Source organism: Oryctolagus cuniculus, chromosome 1 (genome assembly GCF_051225735.1).
Source record: "Oryctolagus cuniculus isolate XC-2025 breed Fujian yellow rabbit chromosome 1, ASM5122573v1, whole genome shotgun sequence".
Lineage (NCBI taxonomy): Eukaryota > Metazoa > Chordata > Mammalia > Lagomorpha > Leporidae > Oryctolagus > Oryctolagus cuniculus.
Genome location: NC_142867.1, coordinates 200,156,837 through 200,179,882, shown reverse-complemented (window position 1 = coordinate 200,179,882; position 23,046 = coordinate 200,156,837). Strand labels below are relative to the sequence as shown.

At 40.4% G+C, this 23,046-nt stretch overlaps 1 protein-coding gene across 20 annotated transcripts in view; it reads right to left on the bottom strand.

The window, feature by feature from the left end:
* ZCCHC7 (zinc finger CCHC-type containing 7) overlaps nt 1-23,046 on the bottom strand; it is a 268,423-nt gene that overhangs the window by 198,763 nt on the left and 46,614 nt on the right. For 2 of the 20 annotated variants that reach the window (XM_089318482.1, XM_089318470.1), the window contains one exon: nt 6,717-7,216. The exons of the other annotated variants lie outside the window; for them this stretch is intronic. In XM_089318482.1, coding sequence (XP_089174608.1) covers nt 6,864-7,216 — 353 coding nt within the window. In that variant the 3' untranslated portion in view covers nt 6,717-6,863. Of the gene's footprint in view, nt 1-6,716; nt 7,217-23,046 lie in introns of those variants that run through there. 20 annotated transcript variants of the gene reach the window in all.

Sequence of the window (23,046 nt, the reverse complement as noted above, 5' to 3'; positions counted from 1 at the left end):
CCTTTGTTGAAGTGCAAATTTGAGTGGTTTTTAGTATATCCACAAGTTGTACAACTATGACTACTATTTAAATATTTTTAAAAAATATTTATTTGATAGGTGGAGTTATGGAAAGAGAGAAGAAGAGATGGAGAGAGAGATCTTCTATCCACTGGTTCACTCCCCCAATGACTGCAACATCTGGAGCTGGGCCAGTCCATAGCCAGGAGCCAGGAGTTTAATCGTGGTGTCCCACGTGGTACAAGGGCCAAGCACAAGTGGGCCCCTGCAAGCCACAGAAGAGACCTGGATGGAATTCTGGGTTCCTAGCTTCAGCATGGCCCAGTCCTGGCTGTTGTGGCCACCTGGGGAGTGAACCAGAGGATCAAAGATCTCTTATGGGTGATTAATCTCTTCCTTTTTCTCTCACTCTGCCTTTCAAATAAAATAAATCCTAAAAAAAAAAAAATAAGCACACCATCTTAAAGTTTTTTTAAAGACTATTTTTTTAGGGACCAGTGGTGTGGCGTAGCAGGTAAAGCCACTGCCTGCAGTGCCGGCATCCCATATGGATGCTGGTTCGAGTTCCGGCTGTTCCACTTTCAGTTCAGCTCTCTGCTATGGCCTGGTAAAGCAGTACAAGATGGCCCAAATACTTGGGCCCCTGCACCCCCGTGGGAGACTTGGAAGAAGCTCCTGGCTTCGGATTGGTGCAGCCCCGGCTGTTGTGACCGACTGAGGAGTGAACCAGCGGATGGAAGATCCCTCCCTCCCTCTCCACCCTCCCTCTGACTCTCCTCTCTGTGTAACTCTTTCAAACAAATAAATCTTTAAAAACAAAAAAAATATTTTTTTAGATTGCAGAACTATATCAATTTTCAAAAAATAACTACAGTGAGGATGGCACTGTGGCACAGCAGGTTAAGCCACTGTTTGGGATATTGTCATCCGTATCTAAGAGTTTGAATCCAAGCTACTCCACTTCTGATCCAACTCCCTGCTAACGTGACTGAGAAGGCAGCAGATGATGGTCCAAGTGCTTGGGCTCCTCCCCTCACATGGGAGACCTGGATGGAGTTTCACGCTCCTGGCTTCAAGATGGCCCAGCCCTAGTTGTTGCAGCATTTGGGGAGTGAACCAGGGAATCAAAGATCTCTTTTTCTCTCTAGAAGATCTCTCTCTGTCTCACCACCCAACTCCTACCTTTTAAATGAATAAATCTTTTAAAATAACTATATACTAAAAACTCAACTGTACTCCTAATTTAGCAGTGTTAGAATTTTTACATCTATTTTTCAAGTCACAGTTTTACATATTGTTTAGAAAAATCAAATAGCGAACATTCCCTTTCCCCCTCTAGAGGACATTTATACAAAAATTCAATACTTAAAAATCTATATTTAATAAGCTCCTAAAGGAAAGTTTTCACTTTAAAAAATAAAAGGACAAGTTAGTCTATAATTTTAACTATGTATTTAAATAATTAAATCTAATTTATTACATTTGTAGAATATAAAATACACTATAGGTATAGTTTTTAATTCAAATTCAATAAATACTTATTGAGTAGTCTCCTACATTCCTAACAGTACACTAAGCACAGGGAAAAAAATAACCATTGTGTTTTTTCCTATCTTTCTCCTTCCTTGTCCTTATAGTCTACACACATAATCACTTGATGAAAGATGCCAGCAGGGGACTACTATCCTCATTTAGTACACACCTGACTTAAATTTATACTCATGGGCTCTAAAGTCAGAATTCAAATAAATACCAACTATGAAAAAGAATGCACAGAATCTGTTTTTCTGTAGGACACTCATCACTGAGGGGTAAAATTTTTTTCGTATGCATCATGAAGGAAGATCCTTTTTCCATGTTGTTGGCAAAACTGTCAATCATCTTGATGAGCAGCAAATAAATGAATGCCCAATGATGGGATTCTGTATTATCCTTAAAAAAGAAATCCATCAACTAAACATCAACAGGTAAATGTTTATACTCGACAGCCATCAATTTCAACTATCCATGCAAAGAGACAGGTGAGCTGGACTGGTAAACCTCGAAATTAGAGAGGTATTAATCGTCTGCTTCCAGCCAATATAAACAGATGTTATTTTTAAACAGGCAAAATCATCTCTTCCACTAAAATTTATTTGCAGCAGATAATGTTCTGTTACATTTTTAATCAAGCAGATGAAGTTACATTTAAATTGAAAATCTGCTTCACTCAACTAATCAGGCAAGTAAAATTCAGAGATGATTGAATGGCATTACACAGCACACTATTACAGCAGGTAAATTGGGAAATTCACCTGTCACACCACACAGCGTATTGTTCAGCCACTGCATCTGTAACTTAGAAGCAAAGCACTAAGACAAAAAGGAAGAGGCATGTTAAACAGACTTATAAATCGATCATATTTTATGAAAACATTATTAAAGCTGCCAAATAAATAAATAATTTTTTTAAAGAAAAAAGGGGAAAAATACACTCCATCTCTCAGGGATTCAATGAAGATTTACATGGGTTATGCTTATTTGCTTCAGGTAAATAGCATGCCTAGTTATTTTGATGATCAAGATACAAACCAGGCTAAGAAAAAGCAGCCAACATTATAACATGACAAAAAGCAAAGAAACAATGACCACACAGTAACAAGAAACACAAGCAAGGGAAATAAACTTTAACAGGAAGAAGCAAAATTACCTTACACTGATTTGCAAATCAAAATGACTCCATCACCCATTGATACAAATCAATCTCACAGAGAATACCACACTTAAAAACATTAATTAGCCCTATATATATAAAAAGTCCATTTCATTTTAGTCATTTGCTTTTAATAACTGTTAACATTTCTAAAGTGCCTTCAAAATTTATTTTCATAAATATCAAAAAAAATTTAAAGGCTATTTCAGTTGCCTGCTTCAAAGGAAATCCAAAATTTACATTCACTGGTTAATATCTGTAAACTCAAAAACAATTATGTCACAATTGAACTTCCTATCAATACTTATAACATTAATTATGAATAATCCCAACATATACAAATGCCATGCTACATTTTTTATGGCCTAATTCTAATTGAGTTTCTCACAACAACCTTTGAAATACACAGGACTATGTGCCAAACACTGTGCCTTTAAAGATTTATGTATGTATCTGAAAGGCAGAGAGACAGAGAGGCAGAGGCAGAGACAGAGGTCCTGCAATTTTCTGGTTAACTCCCCAGATGGCTGCAATGGCCAGAGCCGCACTGATCCAAAGCCAGGAGCCAGGAGCCAGGAGCTTATTCCGGGTCTCCCATGTGGGTAAAGGGGCCCAAGGACTTGGACCATCTTCTACTGCTTTCCCAGGCCATAGCAGAGAGCTGGATTGGAAGTGGAGCAGCCGGGACTTGAACTGGCGCCCATACAGGATGCCGGTACTGCAGGCGGCAGCTTTACCCACTATACCACAGTGCCTGGCCCCACTGTGCCTTTTCTCTTTCCTCGTTTTGTTTTTTTTCCTATTTTTCTCCTTTCCTTCCTCCCTTTTCAGTTTTACCTTTCTTTTTCTTCCTTCCTTTTCCCCTTCCTTTTTTTTTTTTCTGGGCGGAGTGGAGTGGGACAGCAAGGAGGAAGGGAGCGAGTACCTTGTGGGAAGGACTGGAATATAACTATGTAAAATGTAAAGATAAACAAAGTTGCTGTTCTATTCTTAATAGAACATGGAGTGAATCTCCCATGATTTTCCATTAGGAATGACAATTTGGATACAAATAGCCATAACCTGTGGTAGGTTTATTAAATAAAGCTAGCTAAAAATCCTATATCCATCAGCACGGTGTCTTAACTATAAAGGGACTATTTTCAGCAAATTACTGGTTAGGCTTAGAGTTAGAACAGTCATAGGTTTACAGAAAAAAATTGTGAATATAGTACAACATTTCAACAGCTGTTGTCTTTAGGTGTGGCTCAACAGGGCAGAAGGAAACAAGAAATAATCCAGGTCTGCTTTCAAGATTGTGCAATGATTAGTTTTATTGTCACTACTGCAGTGATTATTCCAAATCTGTAGGTTTTCTGACCTGGTTTCTTGCTCTCAAAGTTCTCAACTTTAGGTGACCATTAAGATCACAGATAAAAGTACTGTTGCTTAGGCACCAATTCAATCAGAATTCCTGGGGTAGAATTTGGGCATTAAAAAGATTTATTTATTTATTTATTTGGAAGCGATAGTGACATAAAGAGAGAGAGAAACGAAAAGAGATCTTGTGTCTACTGGGTCACTCTCCAAATGGCTAAGGCTGGGCCAGGCCAGAGCCAGCAGCTTCATCTGGGTCTCCCACATGGGTGGCATGGACCCAGGTACTTAGGCCATCTTCCACTGCTTTCCCTGGCACATCAGCAGGGAGTTGGATCAGAAGTGGAATAGCTGAGGATCAAACTGGTACTGCAGGAGTCATAAGCTGTAGTTTAACCCACTGTGCCACAGAAGTGGCCCCAACACTGACAATTAAAAAAATAATAATCCAAGTTATCCTAAATAGAGCCTGGATGGAGGAACACCAAAGTCTTTCCTCTTTATCAATCACTGCACTATAGGCTGGTTTTCTTTCCACTTCAAGCATTCATCGCCATGCTATACTGTGTGAGGCTTATATTGCCTGTCTTTTCAGTTCTTCCTCTCAACAGCTTTGACTTAAGTGAACTCTATGTGACCTAAATAGCAGAGACATTGCAATGCTATTTACACTGGTAGAGTAATCATAATCAAAGGCTAAAGGCAACTACTGACATTTACATGCATTACTGAAGAAGAAATGTACATACCTTCCAGGTGAAGACCACAGAAACCTACCACAAACAGTGATGGAATGTTCTTTAAAACCTGGGGCTCATTTTTGTACTGAGCAACAATCTATGAGATGGCTAAGTACCCAGGCTAACTTTAATAAAAATGTAATTAATCCATAAAGCTAAAGAAATATTTGAAGCATATGAAATTTCTATATTCAATCATTTTATCAATTTCGGTATGTTCAACCTAATATTTTACATTTTCAATAAAAGAGAATATTTAAACAGAACTAGGAAATTATTTTTGAAAATTTGTTTAGTCTTAAATACTAGTACCTGAGGGAAAGATTGGCCAGATCATATTTTCTGCAGGACAGACAATAATGAAAAGAACAAATCAGTTTTATGGGCAATGGGGATGCAAGTTCTAAAATGGAGAAAAGAACGTCTAGCAGAGAGGACGAACTAGCAGAGGTAGCATCAGTTAGAATCAAAGAAAATAAATGAAAGCTCAAGCAACCACAATAGAAAAATGAAAAAGAGTCCTTAGTTTGGAGATGTGATTCCGAGTAAGATTTTTGCTTATACACATGTGTTTTACAATTTTAAGAAGAGAATCTAAGAGCTTTAAGGAATGAGAGGAGTTATATATGTTCTCAGTAGGATGATGAGATGGACAGGCTGGATTAGGCACCTAGACTATATCCAGTAAATCACAGCATCGGGTATTCTTACAGCTACTATCTGAACTTTCATAAAGCACCTGCCAAATAGAACACTAAGGGAAAAGTGACTTACTGTCCTGTATAGTGAATATACCAAACCCTTCAACAGTGCCCTGAAGCAGTAGTTAAAGAAGAACATACCCTCACACTCTTTTTTGCCTGAAGGATACCATCAGCTCCTAGAAGTGACATTAAGAACCAAGGTAGGGGACGGCACTGTGGCACAGTGGGTTAAAACCCCAGCCTACTACACCAGCATCCCATACGGGTGACGGTTCGAGTCATGGCTGCTCCTCTTCTGACCCAACTTTCTGTTAAAGCCTGGGAAAGCAGCAGAAGATGGCCCAAGTCCTTGGGCCCCTGCACCTGTGTGGGAGACCTGGAAGAAGCTCCTGGGTTTGGATCAGCTCAGCTCTGGCTGTTGTGGTCATTTGGAGAGTGAACCAGCGAATGGAAGACCTCTCTCTCTCTCTGGCTCTACCTCTTTCTCTATAATTTTGTCTTTCAAAGAAATAAAATAATTCTTAAACAAACAAACAAAATAAATCAAGATAAATATAAATATCCTTCAACATAACTAGTCATAAACATTTACTATTTAAATTATCAGCTATGAGGCACTTCTCTATTTCTTATACATTTCTTAAGATAATAGTGTTTCAGATTCTGCTTTTCTACCTTATATAACCATTTTTCAATATTAACAAAACACCATATAAACATTTCTGATGACCTACACAGTATTCCACAATGTGGCTGTAAAAAGCACCCTTAATTACTCCTTTTTTTAAAGCTCATTTTATTTGACCAGTAAAGCACAAAGCAGAAGATAGGGACAGAGAGAGATCGATTCATCTGCTGGTTGCCCCCCAAAAGGCCCACAACAGCTGAGGCGGGGTCATGCCAAAGCCAGGATCCAAGAATTTTCCTGGCTTTCCCCCATAGGGGGCAAGGGCGCAAGGGCGCAAGGAGCCATCATCTGCCTCCTCCCTGGATACGCATTAGCAGGAAGCTGGATGGAAAGTGGAAGCAGTTATTCCAATATGAGATGTGACCCATGTGGGAGATCCGGATTGAGCTCTGAGTTTCTGGGAAGAGCTGGGCCTAACTTGGGTTACTGAGGGCATCTGGGGAGTAAACCACTGGATGGAAGATCTTTGTTTGTGCTTCAAATAAAATGAAAATTAAAAACCTACTGCATTGCAACAGCCACCCCTAATCATTCCATTTTTGCTGGATGGTCATGTTGTTTTTTAAAACACGATAAACATGTTTACATTCATACAGTATTGATGGAGATATAAAATGGAACAGCTACCCTAGAAAAGTTTAGTAGTTTATTTAAAAAAAATGTGCAACTACCATATGCCCCAGCTACTGGAAAAAATTTATTCCACAAAAATAAAAACTTAACATTGACAGAAATCTGTACATGAGGGGCCAGTGCTGTAGTGTAGTGGGTAAAGCAGCCACCTGCAGTGCCAGCATCCCATATGGGTGCCAATTTGAGTCCTGCCTACACTTCCAATCCAGCTCCCTGCTACGGTCTGAGAAAGCAGTGGAAGATGAACCAAGTCCTTGGGCCCCTGTACCCGCATGGGAGACCCAGAGGAAGCTCCTGGCTCTGGATCGGCGCAGCTCCAGCCATTGCAGCCATCTGGGAAGTGAACCAATGGATGGAAGACCTCTCTCTGTCTCTCTCTGCCTCTGCCTCTCTGTGACTCTGCCTTAAAAAGAAAATAAATAAATCTTAAAAGTAGTAGTAGTAGTAGTAGTAGTAGGGTCTCTGCCTCCACATGGGAGACCTTGAAAAAAAAATCTGCATGAATATTTATAGCAGCTTCATTCATATTAGCCAAAAACTGGAAACAATCCAGCAGTCCTTCAATGGGTGAACGGTTAAACTGTGTCCACCCATATCATGGGATATAACTCATCAGTAAAAAGTAACAAACTAATAATACACACAACTTGGATGACCATCTAGGAATGGTAAAAGTCAATGCTAAAAGGTTATACACAGTATGATTCTACTTATATAATCTCCTTAAAATGATGGAAATGGAAAGAGCTTTGTGGTTGCCTGGGATCACAAATGAGAGGGGAGATGGGGACTATGAAAGGCCAACATTGGGAGAGATCCATGCCAGACCTGGGCTGTGTCTTGATTTAATCAATATCAGTATTCTTGTTGTGAGACCATATTATATTTTTTTAAGCAATTACTATTGGGGGAAACTGGGTAAAGAGCACAGTGGATCTCTGGATTATTTCTTAAAACTGCATGTGAGGGGAACTGCCACTGTAGCATGGCAGGTAAAGCCACTGCCTACAACATGCACATTCCATATAGGTACCAGTTTGTACACCAGATACACCACTTACAATAAAGCACCTTGCTAATAACCTATGAAAAGTAGCTGGAAGACAATCCAAGCACTTGGGCTGCCTGCCACCATGTGCGATACAGAGATGAAGTTCCTTGCTCCTAGCTTCAGCCTGACCTAGCACTGGCTGTTGCAGCCATTTGGGGAGTATACCAAAGGATGGGAGATCTCTCTCTCTCTAACTCTTCAAATATATAAATATTTTTTAAAAACTGCATATAAATCTGTATTTGATTTTTCTGTATTTCAGATAATTTCCCTAGATTGCTGACCTCAAAAAAAATCAGCCATTCTGTAAATTTTCATCCTGAAAAAGTCATGCTTTTCAACATTTCTCCCAAGCATATATTATTCCATTATTATCTGGCCTTCAAAAATCTAATTCCAGCTTCCCTCTTTCCCTCTCTGTACTGCTTCCTAAAAGGAAGGTGCCTACTTCTGTGCCCCCATAACATTCTATACATCCTATGCTTATTAACCACAGTGCTTATTAATCAGTTTTACAACCATTACTGTACAGCATGATTAAAAATTCTCTGACAGAATAGGTGATATCTTTATTGGATACCTTCTTTGTCCTTTCCTGACAAACAGCAGCTTCAGAAACATTTACCAAAAAGATAAATATATGAATAAATACTAAAACATTCTCATCAATGAGTATTACGACAATTTTCCTGAGTGACTAGGGAAATGATGGTACCATTGACATACATAAAAATAATTGCACTTCAAGACTAGCCAGAGGAAAAACGGTAAGTCGACTAAAACATCCAAATGAGGTGATCCTAAAAAGACTCAATAATCACACCTGGTGTGATTTGGAATCCTCTGCATAGAGGCGATCCCTCAGACAGTGGAACAGGAAAGAGAAAAATAAAACAGTCAAAGCAACAGAATAGTTCATTCATAAAACAGGTGATGAGGATCACAGGTGGAAGAATTTACTCTGCACTGCAATCCCTTTCTGCTATTTAAACTATTTTATCACCTATATAATTTCCCTAAAAAATAAAAACAAAAATTTCATAAACCATACACAAAGCTGGGAAAGTTGGTATACCATACTCATAAAGGAATCAGCTACAAATCAACAACTCAATAAACAAATGGGCAGAAAATATTCATAAACATATGAAAAGATTTTCAATGTCTTACCCAATTAAAGAAATAAATGCAAATGAAAACTATAATGACATGTCATTTTCTTTTTAATAGATTTTTTTAATTTTAATTTTATTTGAAAGGCAGAGTTATAGAGAGAGGTAGAGACAGAGAGAGGGGTCTTTCATCCACTGGTTTACTCCCCAAATGGCCGCTACCAGGGTGAGCCAGGCCAAAGCCTGAAGCCAACAGCTTCTTCTGATCTCCCATGTGGGTAAAGAGGCCTAAGTATTTGGGCCACCCTCTGCTGCTTTTCCAGGTGCATTAGCAGGGAGTTGGATTGGAAGTGGAGTAGCCAGGACTTGAATCGGGATGCCAACACTGCAGGCCAGGAGACCAGGGCTTTAATCTGCTGCGCCATACTGACGACCCCCTTTTTTTCGTAGTAAGTTATCACAGCAACTGTAAACAAGAACGTGCTGGGGCCAGCAAAGTGGTATAGTGGATAAAGCCATGATGCCAACATCCCATTTGGCCACTCCACCTCCAGTCTAGCTCCCTGCTCATGGCCTGGGAAAAGCAGTGGAACATGGCCCAAGAGGTTGGGTCCCTGCTATGTGAGAGACCTGAATGAAGCTCCTGGCTTCAGCCTGGCCCAGCCCTGGCCGTTGCAGCCATTTGGGGAGTGAACCAGTAGGCGGAAGATTCCTCTTTCTCTTTCTCTCACTCTCTTCCTTCTCTCCGTGTATCTTTGCCTTTCAAATAAATAAATAAATCTTAGGAAAAAAAAAAAGAGAGCACTCCATATATTCTAAAGTAGTTTTTTACACTGAACAGTTGAAGAAAGTAAAGCTTAGAGATGTTATGACTTGCACAAGGAAATGCAGCCAGTATCTGAACCAAGTGTGATTCTAAACATCAAGTTTATTCCCACTACACAATGCAACAACGAAGGTTTTCTGTCTAGATGAATAAATATCATGACCACTAATGGGCTTATTAATTATTAAGTAAAGACAAGACCATTGGGAAGTTTATTCCCTAAGTTTAGAGTGGATCCAGGTTAGCTGTTGTTATTAAGAAGAGTTTGATATCTGTTTGAAGATTACAGGTGAGATACTTCAAAGACCAAAAAAGAAATTTTCGGGCTGGTGCCATGGCTCACTTGGTTAACCCTCTGCCTGTGGCGCTGGCATCCCATATGGGTACTGGGTTCCAGTCCCGGTTGCTCCTCTTCCAGTCCAGCTCTCTGCTGTGGCCCAGAAGGGCAGTGGAGGATGGCCCAAGTGCTTGGGTCCTGCATCCACATGGGAGACCAGGAAGAAGCACCTGGATCCTGGCTTCAGATCACCCCAGAGCCGGCTGTGGCGGCGATTTGGGGAGTGAACCAATGGAAGGAAGACCTTTCTTTCTATCTCTCTCTCAGTGTCTTTAACTCTACCTATCAAAAAAAAAAAAAAAAAAAAAAAGAGAAAGAAATTTTCAATCTGATATATGTGGCTAAGTTAGATGTCTTTTAATGAACAAGAAAATCATGCTCTAAGAATATTGTTGCACTTGGCTACTTACAATAGATTTACTTCTAAAAAACAGTTATCTAGTAAAGTCTTATAGGCAATTAATTCCAAACATCAGAGATTTATTTATTTATTCAAAAAGCAGAGTTACAGAGAGATGGAAGGAGGGAGCGAGGGAGAGAAAGTCTTCCATCTGCTGGTTCACTCTCCAAATGGCGACAATGGCCAGAACTAGGCTGACCGGAAGCCAGGAGCCTCGCCCAGCTCTCCCACGAGGGCACAGGAGCCCAAAGACCTGGACCATCCTCTACTGCTTTCACAGGCCATAGCAAAGAGCTGGATCCGAAGTGGAGCAGCCGGGTCTCAAACGGGCGTCATGAGAGATGTCAGCACTGCAGGCAGCGGCTTTACCCGCTACACCACAGCACCGACTCCAGAGATATCTTTTTAAGAAGAATTTTATGGAAAATACCTTAGAAAATATTAATTTTGTATCACATTTTTCTATAAAGTGCCATAGTACTCACAAGACAAAACACTATTTAAATAGTAAATTACTGTAAACTGCATGTGTTTCTTCTTATTCTGCTTAATGGAAACTTTCATAATCATTCTGCAGAGTTTTGACAAGTTGAAAGAGAAGGTACTCAGAAAAAAATTTTTAGATCTTCAAAATGAACAATCAGTGAGTAGGCATTTAAACCAGTGGTTAAGATGTCTGCATTCTACATCAGAGTACCTGGTTCTGTTCCCAGCTGTGGCTCCTGACTCCGGTTCCTGCTCATGCAACACTGAGAGACAGCTGTGACAGCTCAAGTAATTGTGACCCTGTCAGCCACTTAGGAGACTTGGACTGTGTTCCAGCTCCTGGCTTCAGCCTCAAACTCTAGCAGTTAAGGGCATTTGGTCTGTCTCTCAAATAAAGAAAAAAATTTTTAAAAATGAACAGTGAAGTCTCAACTACAATAAAACTTATTATACCATTAAAATATACTGTTCATTCAAGTCATCGCTCATTAAAAAAAAAAAAAAAACTTCTATGAAAAGTAAAAATACTAGGGCCAGTGGCATGGCACAGCAGGTTCAGCCACCACCACTTGCAATGCAGCATTCCATATTGGAGTGCTGGTCTGAGTTCCGGCTGCTCTGCTTCCAATGCAGCATCCTACTAACATGTCTGAGAACATACCAAATCAGACCAAGTACTTGGGCCCCTGCAATCACATGGGAGACCAGGACAGAGTTCCTGGCTCCTGGCTTTGGCCAAGCCAAAATCTGTCCATTTGGGGAGTAAACCAGTGACAGATCAATATATATATCTCCATCTCTCTCTCCCCCTACTTCCTCCTATCCTCCTTTCTTCTCTGTCACTCTGCCTTTTAATAAATAAATCCATTTTAAAAAATTACAATACCAATGCCCTTAGTATTTCATGAACCACTAAAACACTCTCACTCTGTATTTTTAATTAAGAAAAAATACTTGGAAATAATTTATCTATGAATGTTCACAAATATTAGTATTATTGGCATAATTGTGTGATGGTATTTGAGAAAGGTTTCCAGCATAACTGGTTAAACTATTTTAAAAGTATGAACACTAAAAGAGCAACTCTTAGAAAATGTTAAATATAGTAAGTTTATATTTCTTTTCCCAACATTATGAAAATTTTCAATAATGTAGAAAATTACAAAGAATAGTACAATGAAGGAGGGAGAGAGGGAAACAGCCTGCGGCAAGCAATGATGTGAGCCCCAGTTCAAAAGGGAAGGCTCAAAACCAACAAGATTCAATGTCCAAGGGCAACAGAAGGCTGCTCCAGGCCCAGAAGAGAAAGTTAATTTTACCCTTCCCCCATCTTTTTGTTCTATTCAGTCCCTCAGGAGATGGGAGGATGTCCATCCACATAGATGACTGTGATCTCTGCAGAGTCTACAAATTCAAATGCTAATGTATTCTGGAAACACTCCTAGCCACATCCTGAAATACAGTAGACCTCCATCATTTTATCCCTTAGCCCAGTCAAGTTGACAACATAAAATTAAGCATCACAATAGTCTTTTATTTCCTTAATAAACAAATTAGTTCTTTATTCATCAAGTGCCCAACATTGCAAATGTATACCCTAAGCAGACACAGAAACATGAGTGCGTAACAGACTGCTTACTAATACACTCTCATCATTAAATATGGCAAGAAGTTAGCAGGGCACCAAGGCATGACAAGACAAACTGAAGGATCAGGAGCCACAGTGACTTTTGCTCCAGACCCCACTCCTTCAAAATTTCTCAAGATAAAGATATCTCTAACTGAAATCAATGAGAAATAACTTTCAGAATTTAGAAATTTTCTTTACAATTTATTGTGCCCAAAGACTGCAGGTATATACACAAAATAAAAACCCCATGTTATAAAAGTCACCTTAAAATCGCAAATTTATATTAAAGAATTTCAGAAAGCTCTTAAATTGTAAAATCAGCAATGTTGGATTACCAGGGGAATCAGAGTTAAGATTCAAGCATCCATAGGGAAATTCCCACCGGAGCTACATCCAGCTACACCAACAGAGGAGCTGACAGACATCTGTTGGCAAAAGACGTACGAATCTCAAAAATCTTCCAAACACCTGTCAAGATGACCACTGACCCCTAGCAGGTAGGTCTCCTAGTAAGGTCCCATTCTCATAGCAAAAAAAAATTGTGGGTTTTTGGGAAAAGCTTTTGCCAGAGTACCAGAATTGTGGCCAAAAAATAGTTGACATCAATGGACTGCTTTGCTTGAGTTGATATAAATCTCAAAAAAGAATGTAAGAAGAGTACATCCTAGTAGACCCAGAAACATTTAAATATACTCCAAGCAGTATCCTGACTGACGTGGAACATGTAGGGAGTCAGTGAGGGACAAGGAGCTAAGGATTGCCAACACCCATGCCATGCACACTACCTGAATCCTATCACATTCCATACAGAGTAAACATGGCTGAAGATTAGACACAGCCACTCATCATGACACTAAGTCTCATTTTCCATTAGATACCATGTACCATGCCACCTTCTTTGAGAATACCATGTATGCTGCAGCCTCACCCCTCATCCCAAAAAAAGGACGACCCTATTCTAGGTTGGAGGAATTCACTCTCTTAAGGTTGCACCCCACCAAACCCCACCACATGCCTGAGTGTAACCTATTCCTTCGCCTTACAATAAATCCTACTTTTCTGTTTATCTCTATCGATCTCATGTTTGTATCCCTACATGCAGGAAAATAAGAACCTGGCAAAGTCTAGCTGGGGCTCTCAATTCTCACAAAATAATTCAGGGGTCTGAATTTAATAGTTCAAAAATCTGCTACATAAACTGCACAAGATCAGAGTGATGTCTCAGGATACAAGAAGGGTACTGGGCCACTAAAAATGAACTGATTCTTCAAACATGTACATATTCTTTGTCATTTTATATTACTAGGCATTTGGAGAACATACTGAACACGCCAAAACATAAGTGGATCCCAAATGTAGTCAATTCCCTTTTTCCCAGTAAGTAGTTTTTTAACTAAGCTTTTAGGCACACAAATATATAAATGTTCAGAAAAACAGGTAAAATAATTAATGCCACCTACAACACAAAATAAAACCTCAAGAAATTACTATACTCAAATCAAGAGTAAGGACCAGGAGCTGGCACCCTGACTCACTTGGTTAATCCTCTGCCTGCGGTGCCGGCATCCCATATGGGCACTGGTTTTAGTCACAGTTGCTCCTCTTCCAGTCCAGCTCTCTACTGTGGCCCGGGAGGGCAGTGGAGGATGGCCCAAGTGCTTGGCCCCCTGCATCTGCATGGGAGACCAGGAGGAAGCACCTGGCTCCTGGCTTCAGATCAGCGTAGCTCTGGCCATAGCGGCCATTTTGGGGGTGAACCAAGAGAACAAAGGACCTTTCTCTCTAACTCTGCCTGTCAAAGAGAGAGAGAGAGAGAGAAAGGACCAACAGCAGATGTTTGCCCTAGCAGTTAAGAGGCTGCTTGAGATACCTGTAATACCATATTGGAGTAGCAAGGTCCAAATCTCAGCTCTGCTTCTGAATCCAGCTTCTAATATATACCCCGTAAGGCAACAGGTGATGCTTTAGCCACTCACGTGGGAGGCCCACACTGAGTTTCTAGCTCCCAGCCTCAGCCTGGTCTAGTCCTAGATGTTATAGGCATTAAAGGAGTGAACCAGTGGTATTGGTGGTAGGGGTGTTCTTTCCCTTTCTCTCAAATAACATAATTTTTTAATGGAATGTTTGCCAGACTTCCACGTTTAGCTAAGATAAATTAACAGGGATCAGATTTCTGGCCCCATCTGAAACCACCAAAAAAATAAACCAGCCAAAACATATAAAACAACACTATTTATGACACTGGACATCAGGTAATAGACAACAATCATACCTGAGAAAGCTGGATCAACCCTACCACTGCCCTCTGCTTACCACCTCCAGAATCTCCAGGCAACAGAATAGGGAACAAGCCGGCGCCACGGCTCAATAGGCTAATCCTCCACCTAGCAGCACTGGCACACTGGGTTCTAGTCCCAGTGGGGGCGCCGGATTCTGTCCCGGTTGCCCCTCTTCCAGGCCAGCTCTCTGCTGTGGCCAGGGAGTGCAGTGGAGAATGGCCCAAGTGCTTGGGCCCTGCACCCACATGGGAGACCAGGATAAGTACCTGGCTCCTGCCATTGGATCAGCGCAGTGCGCCAGCCGCAGCGCACCAGCCGTGGCAGCCATTGGAGGGTGAATCAACGGCAAAAGGAAGACCTTTCTCTCTGTCTCTCTCTCTCACTGTCCACTCTGCCTGTCAAAAAAAAAAGAATAGGGAACAAGACCCCAGGCTGACTGATTAACTCCTACAGTTTAGCAGAAGGAGGGAGACCAGGAACTGGCACTGTGGAGTAGCTGGTAAAGAAAGCCTCCACCTGCAGCCAGCATCCTATATGGGCACCAGTTTGAGTCTCATCTGCTCCACTTCCAACCCAGCTCCCTGCTAAATGCACCCTGGAAAGTGGCAGGATATGGCTCAAATACTTGGGCCCCTGCAGCCACGTGGAAGACGTGGAGGAAGCTCCTGGCTTCTAGAATCAGATCCGATCAGCTATTGTGGCCATTTGGGGAGTGAACCAGCAGATGGAAGATCGCTCCCTCTCTGTTCTCTCCCTCTCTGTAACTTTGCCTTTCAGCTAAATAAAATAAATGTAAAAAAAAAGAAAAAAAAAAGAAAAAGAAAAAGAAAACAAAGAACAAAACTTTCAAAAAAAAAAAGCCTACATTTAAAAAGAGAGAGAGGCCAAGGCAAATTAATCTGAAAGATTCAGTAATGAAGGGGAGAGAACTACACACAGCAACAATCCCACAGATCTCCAAAAGGTCTCACTGAATATTCATGAGTATTCAGTACATGTATAAGAAAATCAGCTGAGGACAGGGAAAGAATTATTCAGAAGTACTAAATACTTTGGGGCTAGTACTGTAGCATAGCCAGTAAAGCCGCTACCTGTTACTTCAGCATCCCATATAGGTGTCGGTTAATATCCCAGTTGCTCCTTAGGTCACTACTAATGGCTTGGGAATAGCAGAGGAAGATGGCCCAAGTACTTGACCACTGCCACCCAATGTGGGACCCAGGAGAAGTTCTTGGCTTCAGTGTGTCCCAGCCCTGGCCACTGTAGTCATCTGGTGAGTGAACCAGCAGATCAAAGATCTTTCACCATCTTTCCTCCTCTCTCTGTAGCTCTTAGCTCTTTCAAATAAATAAACAAATCTTAAAAAAAAAAAAAAAAAGATTAGTTACCAGGCATTCACATAAGGATAGGAACAGTGCTTCTTTCCACCAATCAGACATTAAATCTCTTAAATTCATGGTGTTTTATATAGAACACTAAGGAGAATCTGCTTCAGTAGTGAGGAATAATTAGCAACACACATTCCTGTTTCTATTTAACAAATCTTAAAAGCAGGACCCAAAATATCAATATCTAAGTAATTTAATTTTATCCCAGAATAAAACTCAAATAGATTTATAAGAACATAAAAATAACCAGCACTAAACAAGTTAAAATTAATAATGTATGACTTCTATTCAAAAACTGCAAGGCAAGCAAAAAGGCAGGAAAATATGACTCATAATGAGGAGAAAAATCAATCAACTGAAGCCAACCCAGACTTGACACGAAAGCTAAAATTTAAAAATTGTTGTAACTGTATTCTTTATTATCAAAAAGTAAAGTACAGACATGGAAGATGTTAAGAAGACCCAAATCAAACTTCTAAAATAAAAAACACATTGAATGGGGGCAGGTATTTGGCCTAGAAGTTATGACATCTTTTTCTCATATTGAAGTGTCTGGATTCCATGCCTGTATCTACCTCTTGACTCCAGCTTTCTGATGCAGATGCTGAAAGGTAGCAGTGATGGCTCAAGTAACTGGGTTTCTGCTACCCACACGGAAGATCTGCATTGAGGTCTTGATTCCTGGCTTCAGCCTCAGTCAAACATGGCCACAGTAATGGAGATGAGGGTGGAGGGGTGTGATCCAACAATCACAGGCATTTGGTGAGTAAACCAGATTGGGGCTCTCTTTCCCTTTCTCTGCCTCTCAAAAAAACAAAAAAATACTGGATGGAATTAATGAGATAAGACATGGCATAAGAAAAATGAACTTGAAGAAATAACAACAGGAACTATTATATGACAATACCTCAGAAAGTTCAAAGGAAAATAGAATTTTGGGGGGCACAGTAGGCTAATCCTCCATCTGCAGCTCCGGCATCCCATACGGGCACCGGTCCTAGTCCCAGCTGCTCCACTTCCAGTCCAGCTCTATGCTATGGCCTGGGATAGCAGTAGAAGATGGCCCGAGTCCTTGGGCCCCTGCACCCACATGGGAGACCGAGAAGAAGCGCCTGGCTCCTGGCTTCAGCCGCTGTTGCGGCCATTTGGGGAGTGAACCAATGGAAGGAAGACCTTTCTCTCTGTCTCTTCCTCTCACTGTCTGTAACTCTACCTCTTAAATGAAATAAATAAAATCTTGAAAAAAAATGTCTATTTTGGTGCAAAAATTTTAAAATTCCATGTAAAGTTTTCCATGAACTTTTTGAAATAAGCTTGTAATTTCAGTAAAGTTATAGCAATCAATATCATTATAAAAAAAGTATAGTTCTGTATATTAGCATATTGGAAATTGAATTTTTAAAATTGCATCATTCACAATAGCATCAAAAACACAAAATATTTTAGGGTAAATCTGACAGACCTGTACACTAAAACTACAAAATATTGTTGAGAGAAATTAAAGAAAGTCTAACTAAATAGAAATATATATTGTTCATGGAATGGAATGCTAAATATTTTTATCATGTCAATTCTCAATTGATACATTGATATAGATATTCAACACAATCCCAACTAAATCTCCACTACATTTTCTCAAAGAAATTGACTGGTGTTAAAATTCATATAGAAATGCAAAGGACCTAGAATAGCCAAAAGTAATTTAAGAAAGAGAAAAAGTCACAAAATTAAGACTATCTGATTTCAAGACATTATAGGGGCTGGTGCTGTGGCACAGCAGGTTAACGCCCTGGCCTGAAGCATTGGCATCCCATATGGGCACCGGTTCAAGACCTGGCTACTCCACTTCCTACCCAGCTCTCTGCCATGGCCTGGGAAAATAGTAGAAGAAGGCCCAAAGCCCTAGGCCCCTGCACCTGCGGGGGAGACCTACAAGAAGCTCCTGGCTTGTAGCTTCGGATCGGCACGACTCCAGCCGTTGCAGCCACTTGGGGAGTGAACCAGCGGATGGAAGACCTCTCTCTCTCTCTGCCTCTCCTCTCTCTGTGTAACTCTTTCAAATAAAAATAAATAAATCTTCAAAAAAAAAAAAAAAAAAAAAAAAGACAGACATTATAGAGCCACAGAATCACCAGAGCAAATATAAGTACTGGCAATAAGACAAACGGATCAATGAAATAGACTTCAAAATTAGACTTACACATATGTGAACAATTGATTTTCAGAATATGCAAAGGTAATTCAGTAGAATAGGTATAATTTTTCAACAAATGGTGCTAGAATACTTGCAAAAAAGGTCCTTTGATATATATCTCACACCATACAAGTTAAACCTATAATAATTTTATAATTGAAAATAGAAAGCATTTATGACCACTTGTTGGTTCAAGATTGCTGATTCAATACCAAAAGTATGATCCACTAACAAACTAGGTTTTATTTTTTTTAAAGATTTATTTATTTTATTTGAAAGTCAGAGTTACACAGAGAGAGGAGAGGCAAAGAGAGGGAGAGAGGTCTTCCATCCAATGGTTCAATTCCCAGATGGCCGCAATGGCCAAAGCTGCGCCGATCCTAAGCCAGGAGCTTCTTCCAAGACTCCCATGCAGATACAGGGGCCCAAGGACTTGGGCCATCTTCTACTGCTTTCCCAGGCCACAGCAGAGAGCTGGACCAGAAGAGGAGCAGCCATGTCTCGAACCGGCTTCCGTATGGGAAGCGGCCCCACAAACTGGGTTTTAATTATGAACTTTTGTTCTTCAGACACAATTAAGTGAATGAAAAGCCAAGGCACAGTCTGAGCAGATCATTAATGAAATATAAATTAAAATCACAATGTGAAACCATTCCCAAAGTATTAGAATGACTAAAACTAAAGACTGACCATAGGGGCCGGCACTGTGGAGCAGCGGGTTAACATGGCCGGAAGCGCTGGCATCCCATGGGCGCCGGTTCAAGACCCGGCTGCTCCACTTCCAATCCAGCTCTCTGCTATGGCCTGGGATAGCAGTAAAAGATGGCCCAAGTTATTGGGTCCCTGCACCCGCATGGGAGACCCGGAAGAGGCTCCTGGTTCCTGGCTTTGGATCGGCACAGCGCCAGCCATTGTGGCCAATTGGGGAGTGAACCATCAGATGGAAGACCTTTCTCTCTCCCTGCCTCTCCTCTCTCTGTGTAACTCTTTCAAATAAATAAAAAATCTTAAAAAAAAAAAAAAAAAAAGACTGACCATAACAAGTGTCAACAATGATGGAGGAACTCAAGTCTTGTACACTTCTCTATCAGCGCAAAGATAAAAGAAATTTTTGAAAGAGTAAAACCACTTCAGAAAACAGGAACTGATATTTTCTTCAACATATAAACTTACATGTACCTTTGATTCAGTCATTCCATTCCAAGTTATTTACTCAAAATCAAAGTATAATGTCCATACAAAGATTAGTACTAAAATGTTTTAGTAGTTCCATTTATAATAGTTAAAAATTGGAAATAATCCAAATGTACATCAACAGTCAATGGACAAACTGGTATATATGCAATTGACATAAGGCAAGTAAAAAGTATTTATAGCTGCTACCTTTTTGCTGAATTTTAAAATTATGCTGACTTAAAAAAGCCAGCCCTTCTCTATTTCCAAAGAGAGTTCCTAAGTATGATTCACTGAAATAAAATTAAACAATATCATAATAAAAATACAAGTTTCTTGGGATGAAGGAGGGTAGAGAGGCAAGAGACAAGGATCATAAAGGGGTCTAAGGAAACTTCTGGAGGTTTTAGTTATGTTCATTATTTTGGTTATAGCTGATGGGCTCCTTTATATATGCATATTTCAAAATAAATCAAATTACACATTTTAAATGTGTTCAGTATGTCGGTTACACCTTAAAGCTGTTTACTATAGTACTACCACTTTGCTAACAGCCATCTACACATTTCACTCCTAGGTTTTCATTCAGAGCTATTTTCTGATATTAATGCTACAACTTTCTGAAGTACCTAATCATGTTTTTTCAGAAGATATTAATGCTAGGGACCGGTGTTGGGTGTAGTGGGTAAAGTTGCAGCCTGCAATGCTGGCATCCCATATGGACGCTGGTTTGGGCCCTGGCTGCTCCACTTCTGATCTAGCTGCCTGGTGATGTAGTAGAAAATGGGAGCAAGTGTTTGGGTCCCTTATGGAAGGGAGACACAGATGCAGCTCCCGGATCCTGGTATCAGCCTGTCCCAGCGCTGCCCATTACCACCATCAGTGGAGTGAACCAGTGGATGGAAGATCTGTCTCTCCCCTTCTGTAACTCTTTCAAAGTAAAATAAATAATAAAGCACTCCAGATGATTTTTTTAAAGATATATTTTACTTATTTGAAAGACAAGAGTAATAGAGAGAGGTAGAGAGGAGAAAGAGGTCTTCCAACCACTGGTTCACACCCCCAGATGGCTGCAACACCTGGAGTTGAGTCCATCCGAAGCCAGGAACCCAGAGCTTCTTCCTGGTCTCTTATGTGGGCGCAGGGGCCCAAGGACTTGGGCCATCTTCTACTGCTTTTCCAGGTCATAGCAGAGAGTTGCATCAGAAGTGAAGCAGCCAGTTCCGGACTCAAATCAGTGCCCAAATGGGATGCCGGCACTGCTGGTGGTGGCTTTACCATGTTACAGCGCCACTCCTCCAGGTGATTTTTTTTTAAAAAAGATATTAATGTTAAGGAGGAAATACCTGGTTTACCCTTATTATGAATTTAATGTCCACCTGCTACAAGTAGCTCAAGAAATGCTGTCTGCCATGGCAATGTCTGGAAGGGTCACATGCAGAAATACTTGCCTTTAGAGGCATTTGCCCATGCTTCATCAGTTAAAAGAGTTTTGTGGCTATTATGATCTGAGCTCACAATACTCTGTAAATTGCAGCTGTCATGCAAAGAGAACTGTACTAAATGTACATTGATATGTCACTTATCTCCGTAGGGTCTGAGATTTTTCAACTAGAAAATGAGAGCATGAGCTTTGAGGCAGTGGTTTCCAATCAATCTGTGCCAGTGTAATACAGAGAGATTTGTTAAAATACAGATTCCAAGGCTTTACCTGAACAGATTTTTAATTCATTAGGTCTGGGATAGATCAAGAAAACAGGTTGTTAAATCTGATATAGAATCAATTTGGTAAACTCTGGAACAGATAATGTTTTAGGGTCATTTCACTTACACAGTGATACTTTGTAAAGTATACCACAGAAGACCATAATTGCTTTTAATTTTTATTTATTTATTTGAGAGGCATAGAGAGATCAAGAGAGGGAGAATCATCCCAACTGCTGGTTTAGTCTCTCAAAGTCTACAATGGCCAGAGTGGGCCAGGCTGAAGTCAAAAGCTGGGCAATCAATCCAGGTCGCCTAGCTGGGTGGTAGGGATTCAACTTTTACTTAAGCCATCACCTGCTACCTCCCACAATGCATATTAGTTGGATGCTGGAATCAGGAGCACAGCCAAGACCTGAACTCACGTGTTCTTGTGAAAAATAGAGGCATCCCAACCAGTATTGCAATCTCTAGCCCAAACATCTGCCACAAGGCACTTATAATGTTGTATGTTTAAGGAATCTCTTACTGATTTAAAAGACATTTAAATTTTTTGAGTTAAACATAAGCTCTGAACATAATCCACAACATAAATAAGTTGCCTCTAGTTAATTATTGCATTCTTTACTCCATTTTGTACTTGTCTAAGACACAAACCCTAAGAAACAATTCTGTTTTCTGTACTCTAAAGCAATTCTTTCCACCATAATGTTGGCAGAAATTGTAGAGCACATTTTTACAGAAATTCTACAGAGCCAAAAATGTCCCCATTTTTGCAGCTTCAAAATGTAACAACAATGGGCACTGAAACAAAAAAGCAAAGATTTTCGTGGGCCGGCGCCGTGGCTCAATGGGCTAATCCTCCACCTTGCGGCGCCAGCACACCAGGTTCTAGCCCCGGTTGGGGCGCCGGATTCTGTCCCGGTTGCCCCTCTTCCAGGCCAGCTCTCTGCTATGGCCCGGGAGTGCAGTGGAGGATGGGCCAAGTGCTTGGGCCCTGCACCCGCATGGGAGACCAGGAGAAGCACCTGGCTGGCTCCTGGCTTCAGATCAGCGCGATGCGCCGGCCACGCGCCAGCCGCGGTGGCCACTGGAGGGTGAACCAACGGCAAAAAGGAAGACCTTCCTCTCTGTCTCTCTCACTGTCCACTCTGCCTGTCAAAAAATAAAAATTAAAAAATAAATTTAAAAAAATGATTTTGGTGAGACCATCAGAGCTTGGGAGAAAAAAATGAAAACGCCTCCAGAAGATTGTAAAAAAAACAAAAAATCACTGATATACTAACATCATCTCTAATAGCTAACTGATCAAACTAGTTTCTTATTATTACTTGATATAATTATATAATTATATCATTGTTAGGAAACCACATTTTAATATTTGCTTAAATATTTTGCAGACAGATTAAAACATTTTCACAGCCAGTGGCATCAAGTTATTGTAGTAGAATCCTGAATTTAGTCTTTATCCCAAATTTTATTAAAAGTCTGCTCCTCTGGACATAACAGAAAATGCAAAATCTGTTTCAAAAAGGATTACATCAATCAGAAAGAAAGAGAAAAACTTCACCTGTTAAATCATAAATAAATGTGAACAGCATGCAAATCAACTTTTATCTCTAAACTTTATTTCTGACTGAGCTCCAAATAGAC